At 35.0% G+C, this 11,097-nt stretch overlaps 3 protein-coding genes across 5 annotated transcripts in view; 2 read left to right on the forward strand and 1 right to left on the reverse strand.

The window, feature by feature from the left end:
* LOC110460959 (N-acylglucosamine 2-epimerase-like) overlaps positions 1-4,633 on the forward strand; it is a 23,673-nt gene extending 19,040 nt beyond the window's left edge. For both annotated transcript variants that reach the window (XM_021514198.1, XM_021514199.1), the window contains exons 8-9: positions 1,930-2,017; positions 2,276-4,633. In XM_021514198.1, coding sequence (XP_021369873.1) covers positions 1,930-2,017; positions 2,276-2,340 — 153 coding nt within the window. In that variant the 3' untranslated portion in view covers positions 2,341-4,633. The remainder of the gene's footprint in view (positions 1-1,929; positions 2,018-2,275) is intronic.
* On the reverse strand, positions 3,236-10,562 carry LOC110460961 (emerin homolog 1-like). 2 transcript variants are annotated; one of them, XM_021514203.1, is made up of 7 exons: positions 10,272-10,562; positions 8,700-8,859; positions 7,120-7,212; positions 6,916-6,943; positions 6,459-6,525; positions 6,364-6,422; positions 3,236-5,816 (listed from the first exon to the last, which is right to left on the reverse strand). In XM_021514203.1, the coding sequence occupies exons 1-7, from the start codon at positions 10,494-10,496 to the stop codon at positions 5,618-5,620; spliced, it is 831 nt and encodes a 276-aa protein (XP_021369878.1). In that variant the 5' UTR covers positions 10,497-10,562; the 3' UTR covers positions 3,236-5,617. The 2 variants fall into 2 exon arrangements, with proteins under 2 accessions (XP_021369878.1, XP_021369876.1); XM_021514201.1 differs by having other exon boundaries at positions 6,364-6,525; positions 10,272-10,561.
* A 328-nt stretch (positions 10,563-10,890) lies between these two features.
* LOC110460977 (DNA-(apurinic or apyrimidinic site) lyase 2-like) overlaps positions 10,891-11,097 on the forward strand; it is a 7,463-nt gene continuing 7,256 nt past the window's right edge. The window contains exon 1 of the mRNA XM_021514231.1: positions 10,891-11,035. Coding sequence (XP_021369906.1) covers positions 10,921-11,035 — 115 coding nt within the window. The 5' untranslated portion in view covers positions 10,891-10,920. The remainder of the gene's footprint in view (positions 11,036-11,097) is intronic.

Below are 11,097 nucleotides of genomic sequence, written 5' to 3' on the forward strand. Positions count from 1 at the left end.
CCCCATAATCATCAAGAAGCAATCTGCCCATATAGCTGAGCTTGACGTTTGACATTTGGACTTCAAAAAGAATCACAAGGAAGCAAAATATACATTTTACATGTACTATGATGTGAGTCTTGTTTCCTTCCACCTCCACATTTGCTGGGCTAACAGAAATGTAAATACCGGTGCAATACTCATTTGTTAGCTTTGAATTGTTTTATTTCACCTTATTTACCTCCTCCATCAAGAGCCAGGGTCAAAGTCAGAGATTCACATTGTCTTTGACCTTTGGATCCAAAAGACCTCGACCATAAACCCAGTGACCCTGATCTTTGGTCAGTTGACTTATTCCTTATTTCCGTCCAACTTTGCTTCTTAATATCATAACAAAATGTTCATCAGTGAAAAATACAAACTTGACCTTGACCCTTGACTCTGTGTTAAGTTCTGAATAACATTGCTTCATAATGTCATATCAAAATGTTCATCAGGGAAAAGGTACAAAATTTAACCTTCACCTTTAACCCAGTGACCTTGACCTTTGGTCAATTGACTCCTTGTTTAATTCTGAGCAACATTGCTTCAAAGTGTCATAGCGAAATGTTCACCAGTGAAATGATACAAAATTTAACCTTGACCTTTGACCCAATGACATTGACTGATTACTATAGAGCACCCGTATCTCCGATACGGGGCCCTAATAATAATAACAGTAATAACTTCAGATCTCCTAACATTTCATCTCGAGATATTGAACTTTCTGCAAGTAACATATGGGACATACTTTAAGTCGAATAGCAAACTTTTAAGTTTTGGGATTCAATATGGCCACCATGGCCTTTGATTGGCTGAAACAATTACAGTTAGAGTTGTTGTGGGGGTGATAAAAGGGATGTACACTGTGTTTAACAACTGTTTTTTAAGTCTTGGAATTAAAGATAGCTGCGTTGGCCTCCGATTGGTTGATACATAAATAATGGTAAGCTTCGTCATGTTGGGCCGATTTGGATGTATTTTTTGTAATGCTTCATTACTAACAGCTTGGGGTGTGATAACGATCTGTGTTTTTAGGCTCATTTTCATCACAACATATTTTCTATGGTCATGACAGAGCGGGATATTGCTTTGCCATTTGCCTACAGGTCTAGATAACAACGCACAGTTTGCCCCACTTAGAACATACTTAGTTTTTGTATATTTTGCGGGCTTACCAAGTTCCGTCAAAATTAAATGATAGTTTAGAAACCTTGAGTGGCGTCTTAAATATCAGTGAACACTTCATATTTTTTTACCAATTAACAGGCATTATATAAACAAGAGGCCCATGGGCCTTAACGGTCACCTGAGTCTNAAAAATATACACGCACCTATTGTATTAGGAGGACCAATGGCATCCCCAGGTAGTGGGATGCAGAAACCATATTCTCATCCTATGGCAGTTTTTGTTCTAGTTATATTTCACTAACATTCTGTGTATGGTTGAAAATGAGAGGAAGGTCAAAGTCTGAGGTGTTCTATGTGCATAAACTCAAATTTAAACCTCCACTGCTAGGTCCTTCATAAGCATTTCCAGAAGAAATTGCGTTTATAGGGTTATGAACTCAATTTGATCAGCGTCTTTATGAAGTTTCTCCTCCTGCCTTGAATAACGAGAGACAACCGTTAGAAGCAAACATTTTAGTGACGTTAGGCTGTTCCAGGAATCTCGTTTGCATTGAAGACAGACACTTCAATATCGTATATCTATATTAAGATCAACATTATCTTTAAGATTTATAATGGAAATATATGTATTGAACAATATTTCATTGTTCATTGCTGCTCAATCTTAATGTGACTGAAATGTATGACCATCATGGGATGTAAAGCATGTATGGTAACAGTCGATACTAGTGTCCAATGCTGATAATTTTCATTTTCCCATTTTCTCTCTTTTTCATCAAGTTTGTTGACGAGAAAAATGGCGAATGGTACGGATATCTCAATCGAAATGGAGAAATCAGCATGGACTTCAAGGGTGGACCTTGGAAAGGTAACAAGTTCAGAATAAATGTGATGTTCTCATGCAAGAGAACCTAATGTACCAGTGTGTACCTAGTAGTATAATAAATTACAATTGAGCCATTTTCATGAGCTTTCTGTAAGTATCCTGTTACACAATTTGTACAATGTAGCACTTTTACCAGATAATTATTTAACAATCACATTGAAATTAAAAAGTGAAAATTGATTTTCATTTAAAATTCATAGAAGATATTAGACTGTAACAATTCTACATTTGGCGTTTCAGGGTGTTTCCATGTTCCTCGTTATCTGATGATGTGTGAAAAGATGCTGAAGGAACTCGCAAAATAAAGTTTCCATCTACTCAAAATGTGTCAACGCTGCTGAGATAGCTGTTAAATGAGTCAACATTCATGACGATCATCTTTCAAGAATTTGACATTGTTAAGAATTTTTTTATAAGAATTCAAGGATACAATATTAATGAACACTATTGTTTTATATTCATCATTGTTGATACAGTGGATAATTTTGTGCAAAGATATCTTATTGGACCATTCACGATTATATTTGAAGGTTATAGATTTTCATCTCCGTTAACATTTAACTATAGAATAACTTGGTGGCAATCTAACTTTGTTATTCCCCCCACAGCTGGAGGCATATCACATATACTCTACCTACAACTGCCCAATCTTGTATGCAGATAGTGGAGTGTCTCAAACTGAAATTGTTCTCAACAATACAGAGTTATGGCCCTTTGTCACTTTTTGTTAACGAATTTTGCCCAGATATGGGGGACTATGGATTGCTTGTCAACAAGGTATTCTACTACATCATCACATGGAAAGTTAGATTATAGTATCAAGCTTGTATTCATACAATGATAACATACTTTTCAAAATGAAATTCATTTGCATCAGATTTCCTGTTCACCAAAATACAAAATGTGTATATATCTTTGTATCTGAATGTGGACAGCTTTATCCTCAAAAGATTTGCTGATACTGCTTATCATGACATAAATAATAAACATTTGAAATCTTTGTTTTCATGCTTTTGTATAACTGGTAATCTGACATGCAAGGCAACAAAAAACAGATTGCGAACTAGATCATTAGTGTACAACATAATCACATAAATGAAACTCAAAGAAAACAAAACCCCAAAACCCCAACTGTTCCAGCATGTTGGATTAATACTGTGTACCTTTGATAGGAAATGTTACAATAGTGACAACAAATTGTACAAAATAGCAGACTTTATTACAATTTTGCATGATATACATAAAAGAAGTTTTAAACAAAATATTCACCTTCTCTATTGTCTTCTGGAGTTGTATTTAAGAATTCCTTCAGGGACTCAACAACTTTTCATACAGGAGACCGATTGGAACATAATACCTTGGTTCTATTGTCTTGACCAAATAGAGGTCGGGGCAACCAGTCATTCATCCTCGATATCCATGGGTTACGCTCACTTTCGCTCTCTGCACCCCTGGAATATGTCATAGTAAAATCGAAGGCTCAATGTGCAGTACTTTGTGGAAGAGACAAGAAAACTAGTTTGATGCTTTGATGTTCATCAAAATATCACGGTCGTCCAACTGTAAAAATTGACAGGCTTTGAAGTCGGGCATCGCTCTGTTGTAATCTTCAAAAAAAGACAAGTATCAACCTAGTGATTGGATAGTGTTTTTTTTACCCGACACCAATCAAATAGCTAGCCGTGTGCCTTCAATTTTGCTATGACATATCCCAGGGGTGTCGAGAGCGAAAGTGAGCATAACCCCCTGGATATCGAGGATGCCAGTCATTGTACATGTATTAATAATAAACTTGAAAGATTCAGGAACATGCTACACGAAGTCAGTAATGTCTTTGATTACTGTAAAAGTAGAATTTTGGAAGTGTGGAAATGTTTGCATTTTTTTAATGATGAGTAAATTAAGCCTATATGAATTTTACATATTATAATTATCCCACAAAACAGTTGTCAAAACGAAAACGCCCACTTTTTCAGTATCAGAAAGCATCTTTGATTGTGATAAGACTTGGCATAAAACACATACATAAACACCACATAAAGCTCATACCTAGAGCTCAACTATATGGAACTGGTGTATGAAAATAAGTGAGCCGGAAAATGTTACAAAACTTTGTGTTTGTTTCCTTTTTCAAGTTTACAAGTGTTGACAGCTGATTCACAAGGAGGCTCAGGTACTGCAAATTAATTTTAATTCACCAGGACTTATATAAAAGCATTTTCGATACAAATGACTGTCACAAGGTTGATTAATAGTGAAAGGAATAACATTATATTTCTAAGTTTAATTAATTGTATGTGAATATGAAAAATAATTACAAGACGTGTGTATTCATGATCTGCTCTTATCACAAATTCATAAACAAAAAGGCAAACTAAATTACACACAGAACTAGTGTAAGCTGAATATTTCATAAAAAGTGAACAAAATCATCCAACAACCAAAGCAGTGAAAGTGAAAAAGTGATGTTTGAATCAAATATCAGAGTAATACAACTTTTTAAAAAGTTTATAGCCGAAATAATTTAGTTTTATACTATTTATCTAAGCTAAGGGCTATTCTAGATATGAATATATGGGGATACAGAGGGAGGGGGCACTTTTAATCAATTATTTCAGGGTGGTGGAGTCAAAATAATGGTAAACCTTTGCCCCAAGATAAGAATAATGTTGGTTGGTTGGGGAAGGGAGTCACAAATAAGTGTCTCTTCCCATATATTCATTTCTGAAACAGACATAGAATAACACAATATCATTGTTGACAAATCGACACACAATATATAAAACAGATCTGACAACAATCTCCTTTGTGCACGTAAAACAATGATTTTAACCTGTTTTACAACTATACCAACTGTACTACAAACTATTTAACTCTATAAAGTTTCTTATACTGAATACAAATAATCATAAATGGTTATTTTTCTTAGTAATGAATGTTGATGGTCGAGTTCATCTTTGATGTGCTGTCCTAAAATATGTACATTTAATATATTATTTGCAAAGTTCTTGATCATGATATATACTAGACTTATCACATCGGGCCTGTTTCATTACATAAAATACACAATAATTCAAATCACTGTAAATGACCAGATTTCCTTAAACAAAGAGAGAGGAATATTTAATCAAATGTAAAAATAAAGGCTTGGACTCCTGAGAGCATCAACTTTGTCAAATGCTCTTTTTGTAAGACAAGTATTTATGTGTCATGATGTTATCAAGTCGAAAAAAAGGATCATGACAATTTTATTTACATTTAATTACCCTCAAAGTTGGTGCTTTTCTGCAAGCTAGGCTTGTCATTATGACATATATATATATAGCATTAAACTTGTTCTATAAATACCAATTCAACACTTGGTAGAAAATGATCGAGATCTCTCCTTAATCAATAAAACAGATCCTTTCACCTGTACTTGTTTTATATGAATTAATCAACAAAGGTACATATCAGTTTTCCATTGGTTCATGTTATTGTGAAAGCACTATTACACATCATAAGAAAAGTTCACATGATAAATAATTCCAGTGGGGTGTCTTTTCAGTTTGTTTTGTACAAAGATTTCCAATCGGTTCAGCATTAAGAAGCTGGACCTTTCGCTATTTTGGGTACTCTACTTCCAGATGGTTCCATGTTGATGTAGACGAGATAGGCAAAAAAGAAAACACCTACAAAAACCAGAAACTTGACCCATCTAGGTAAAGCGCTATGCTGGACAGTGGTCGATGTCTTGTGTGCGACTGTTGTTTTACTGGTTCTGGTACTGGTAACAGCAGGCCTGAAATACATAAACATATAATCTTTGTGTCTGCTCTGATGTCACCAATTTTCTACAATCTTTCAATTGTTCAAGACTGTGGTTAACCCTTTCACCCCTAGGTAACTTTAGTAGACTCTACCATATATTGATCTGGATGAGTCAATTATGGTCTACAGTGGTGAAAGGGTTAACTACAATACAGGATCATCACGTTATCAAAATATATTACCAGGGTAATTGCTCTGTGAATACTTAATGAAACAACTGATGGAAATGAACACTGCATCCCGTCTGATCCCGATTGATATCAAGACTTTAACGAGTACATCAGAGAATGTACCTGTTACTCATCAAAACAGGTTGTACTGACACTTGCCAGTAGTAGTGTTGGAAGAAATGAAATGTTAAACAATGCAACTCATGTGTTTTAGTCACTAACAGTATTTTGTACTGATTAGGGATGACTTTGACGTATATATATTTAACAAATTTTAAGTTTGCCTGTATTTTTAATTCATTTTACTATAGTTTTAAAGTGTGTTATTGATTGACTACCATTACTTACTCTGGTTTTGGTGCTGACTGGGTTGGGGTTCGGTGAGTGATAGTTGTTTCCTCGCCCATGTAATCTGGTTCACCCATGTAATCTGGTTCACCCATGTAATCTGGTTCAACTTTCCTCGCCCTGGTTGCTCTCTTTACTGGGGTTCTAGGTTTTGGTGGGGGCCTAAAATAATATTACGACACCATAATGCAAAATATCTCGCATCTTAAAATTGCTTTTTTGTATGAAATTCAAGAATATAATTTATTAACCTGGGATACATTAAGAATAACTTATTTATTAGATAATTCATGTCTGTTACATATTATTTTTTGCCCTCTAAATAATTACATGAAAAAATTTGTCATGACTCAGAATACTGGTATACAGCATATGTTACAAATTTCTTAAGTGAAGGACGAAGTAAGCAATGAGCAAATAAGAATTTTACAGGGAAGGGTGATAGTTTCACTTGGCATGCGCTTCAAAGTATACAGTATCAAGTTTACATTTTATAAAAGGGAGAATAATATTTGTGATAGAGGATGTGATTGACAATGTATGGTCACTTACGATCTTTCTTCATCATCAGGAACTTCCTCTGAAAGAAAGCAATATGTATATCTATATTTTAATGAAATAATTTTAACAATTTTCAATGACCTTCTCTTTAAATACAGGTACAAGACTTAAAGCATGTGTGAACACCAAAAAGATATGGAGAATTTACTTAACAAATATACTTAATATAGGAACATTTTTCTGAATTGTACATACCATACTGTGAGGTCTCTATCAATTTTTCTGTTGTGCTTCCTTCTGCTTGTCGCAGCTTCAAGAGCTTCTTTTCGTAAACTTTCCGTGTAGTTGCTATAAAACGAATCAAACTATCATGGTGAAACTTTTAACATACTTAACCTGACAACAGAGTTAATTTTTGGTTCAGACAAAAGAGTTGCTTTGCTAACTTACAATTTACTGATGTTACCAACTTTCATATGTATTTAGTCCATTTATAAGCATAAATCTGACCTCAAATCAATTGCACATGGTTGATCTCATTTTCAATTCTAAATTGGTCACTACTTTGTTGTTTAATTCCAACTTTTTACAACACACTCCTCACCCACCTTCATTATTTACCTACTCACTTACTAGAACACAAGACAGGTCAGCAAGGGCCCAGCTATGTGCCACTTAGTTTTAGTAATAGTGACAATGACCTTGATTTTAGAAACTTTTTAAACCCCTATTGCACATTTACATATGCCACTGTGTATCCAGGGGTTGACACTAACACTAGTTCACTAGTCCAGGACCAGCGAAAAATATGATTATCAAATAAAAATATTTCTATATAAAATTGAGAAAACAGCTTAAAATAAGATATATTGCATGATAATTGTCAAAATTTTCCCTTAAACTTCTCCATATTTTTACGGCAGTAATTATTTAAAACCCCTACAGTCGATTACTATTTATGTTTTCGTGATGTTTCCTTATCAGAAAATCTTGTACTAGTTACATTGACAAAGGACTAGTACATAATGTATTCAACTAGTCCTGTGGACTACCATGTAAAATAAGTTAGTGTCTAACCCTGGTATCACCATGTCTAATTTCAAAACGCTTATGATAGTTTTACAGGTTCTCAGATATAAGCACCATAATCCAACAACCATGGTCTATTTTTACCTTGACCTTAAAAACTTGTTCAAGTACATATCACAGTGAATCACCATGTCCAATTTCAAAAAGGTTTGTCTCCCGAGTGAGATGATCTCCAGAAATAAAATGTGGATGGCCAGACAGAAAGACACTGCAATTACTAAAGGGCACCCACATTTCTGATGCAGGGCCCTAAATATAGACAATTGTATGGTTTTAAAGCCCTGAATCATGTCAAAAGGTTTGATATATTTCTGTATAGTTAATTGCTACATATACAGACTTACTTTACTTAACAATAATGTATCCACTACTACCGATTGTACTCATCAATGCTACTAGTATAAATTCTCTTAATGCTCTGGTGAAAAGACCTTTACACTTGCAGTTATTGATGCATTTCACTTCTTGTGAGATTCAGATAAACCAAATATTCAGTATTGTCATTTCTGTGAATTCATCAAACTTGAAACACATGTGGAATGTGATACTAGAATGTCATGGAGGTCTTATAATCCGACAATGAATTTCCCTCTAGTTAAAAGAATTCAAATTCATCAGCCAGGGGTGCATTTGAAATATTTTTAGGGTAAATAATAGATCAACCTTGCATGTACAATTTTTTATTATAGGAAATGATATTAAGATATAATATCCCATGTAATTTTCGTGATATGTATGCATTTTACCAGTAACAGGACCGGGGGCAGCACCCCTAGATCGTAGCTCTTTCGTCAATTCAGCATCTGTGAGGTCTTTGACTGACATCATGATGGGAGTATCTTGATCCTTACTGTGGTCAAAGTCACCACTTCCTTTATATGCTTCAGTGCTGTTTTGGTAGGTTGGCTGAAATGTGAAAATTAAACTGTTAACTAGTATGTCTATTAATGAATGTGTTACTTTTATAGACTGACATGTATATAATTTCTTTTCTTAAAAGTACATCAACAAGCTTCCAAGGTTGTGCATGTATTTTAATTGAGAAATTTCACTTTCAGTTTCTGTATTGGAATTAACACTGTATTTGGCAGTATTTAAATTCATGCTTATAAGAATTAACTACATTCCTAAATGTCTGGCAATAGTATAAAAAATGTGCATTCATGATTGATGTGGTTGCCTTACACGCGTTAGCTGTAGGGAATTTCCCTTTAGCTCTGCGGTAGAGCATCTGGTTTGAGCCCCAGCACGGCACTATCTTTAACACTATTCCTTGGCCTTCTACAAACTGTTGCCGTTGACCCTCCCCGTTCAAGGCAGGAGAACCCTTGGCTGGAAGTCAAAGAACCTTGGTTGGTGTTTGAAAAAAGGTGGAATTGTGTAAAAGATGTGCATCGATTAGGTTGCACTACAAGCGTCAACTGAAGGGAATTTAGCTCAGTGGTAGTGCAACAGGCTGGAGAGAGCCAAGGGTCGTGGGTTCGAGCCCCAGCGACGGCACTATCTTTATCACCATTCCTTGTCCTACTGACAATAGTGTCTCCTCTTTTATGCTGATAGCATGTAGTCATGTTAAAAAAGTGAGTCTTAATGTGTCTCTATTATTAATATAAATTTCTTGGGGAGGCAGATCTAACCATGTTAGTCAGGAGAACGTATACATTTCCTTTTTTATGCACAATGCTTAACATGCATCGTATTTTTTGTGTGTCCAGCAACTGTGTATTTAGTTCAGGCTGCCACTGGATCTTTAAATGTTATAAATTCTAATATTTGCAGAAATTTTGAGAAGTTCCTATTTATCACTGCAAATGACCATTGCACATCAGACTGAGAAACGATTGGACATTTAAATTGTGTCTCAAAATAATAGCGACATTTTGACAGATAGATGTCTAACTGTCAAACACGTCTAAGACTGGTGTCAGGGCAAGAGGAAACTTGGGCTATCCTCAAAGTTCACCGCTTTCCGTGGTAAACTTTCAAATTTTATCATTTTCTTTCAAAGACGTCATCATCATTTCATCAAGACGTTTCTTTGTCATATCGTGATTTTAATAAATGAATCGATGTTAACTTCATCTTATAAACTTCCTCTGTCGATACCAACGATTACGGAAGTCGGTCTTGTGCTGTATTGCGTTAATTATTATGTAGCGATTTTTTTTATTATATTTTTATTATTTGCTATTTGATAAAACAGGTTAAAAGCAGTGAGCGAGTGTTAGTTATGTTGTAGGTTTTGTATATATTCGATTATATGTGGTGGATGTCCTCAATTCTGCTAGTGTAATGTTACTATCAAATTTATGTCGCACCTTTTTGAAAACTATTTCGCTATCACTTTCACCACTTTGACTTTGTTGATCTTCGTTTTCATACACGTCTGTAGTGTCTTCGTCTTCTGAGTCTTCCTTTAGCACGTGTTCTGTATATAAATCAATGTATGACTGTTTTCTAGCGTCGGATTTTGGCAGTGGTATGTTGTGGCGTATCAATTCCTCTTTTAGTTTAGCTTTCGTCAACAACGATGGATCAGACATACTATTATTAGCACACCACACGCTCACGTGTCCTTAACCTTGTGGGGGAAAAAAATGCGGGAAATATTCTGAACTGTTATGTACCGTGCGATTGGTTACTGGTGGTTTGCTATAATAGAGAAACCAAATTCTGAATCTGAATCTGAATAGGTACGTCGCTGGTAATTAACAGATGGCGTGGAAGGTTTCTATTTGCACCATCCATTTGCGCGAAAGCATCTGATTTAATTTGGAACTTTCTTTTTAAACAAAATCATATTGATGTGAAATACTTGTGATTTATAGGGAAAATGTATTTTGTCAAGTAATCAAAAATATAGTATGAAGTACCGTATCCGTTTTGATTTTAGTGTTCCTTTTCATTTTCGACCAATCAGATCCCCTATTACAAAATTTATGTCAAAGTGAAAGTTGTCAGCCGAGAATGAAAATTTTATCATGGAACATCAATGGCATTCGAGCCAGCAAGATAGATTTGAAGACATTGTTTGATTCTTTAGACGCGGACGTTATTTGTCTTCAGGAGACCAAAGTAACACGTATGTAACAATCCCCAAACATGACAGTTCCCCGTCAACATGTTTCCCCAGGGATTATTTTC

The sequence above is a fragment of the Mizuhopecten yessoensis genome, unplaced genomic scaffold, assembly GCF_002113885.1.
Source record: "Mizuhopecten yessoensis strain PY_sf001 unplaced genomic scaffold, ASM211388v2 scaffold10529, whole genome shotgun sequence".
Taxonomy (NCBI): Eukaryota; Metazoa; Mollusca; class Bivalvia; order Pectinida; family Pectinidae; genus Mizuhopecten; species Mizuhopecten yessoensis.

What these genes read in the sequence shown, in the direction of transcription:
- LOC110460961 (XM_021514201.1), bottom strand. Translation starts at nt 10,496, where the DNA reads ATGTCTGATCCATCGTTGTTGACGAAAGCTAAACTAAAAGAGGAATTG. An exon ending in TGCCCCCGGTCCTGTTACTG is followed by an intron (nt 7,213 to 8,699) that starts GTAAAATGCATA and finishes TTCGTTTTATAG; the next exon opens with CAACTACACGGAAAGTTTAC. An exon ending in GATAGAGACCTCACAGTATG is followed by an intron (nt 6,944 to 7,119) that starts GTATGTACAATT and finishes GCTTTCTTTCAG; the next exon opens with AGGAAGTTCCTGATGATGAA.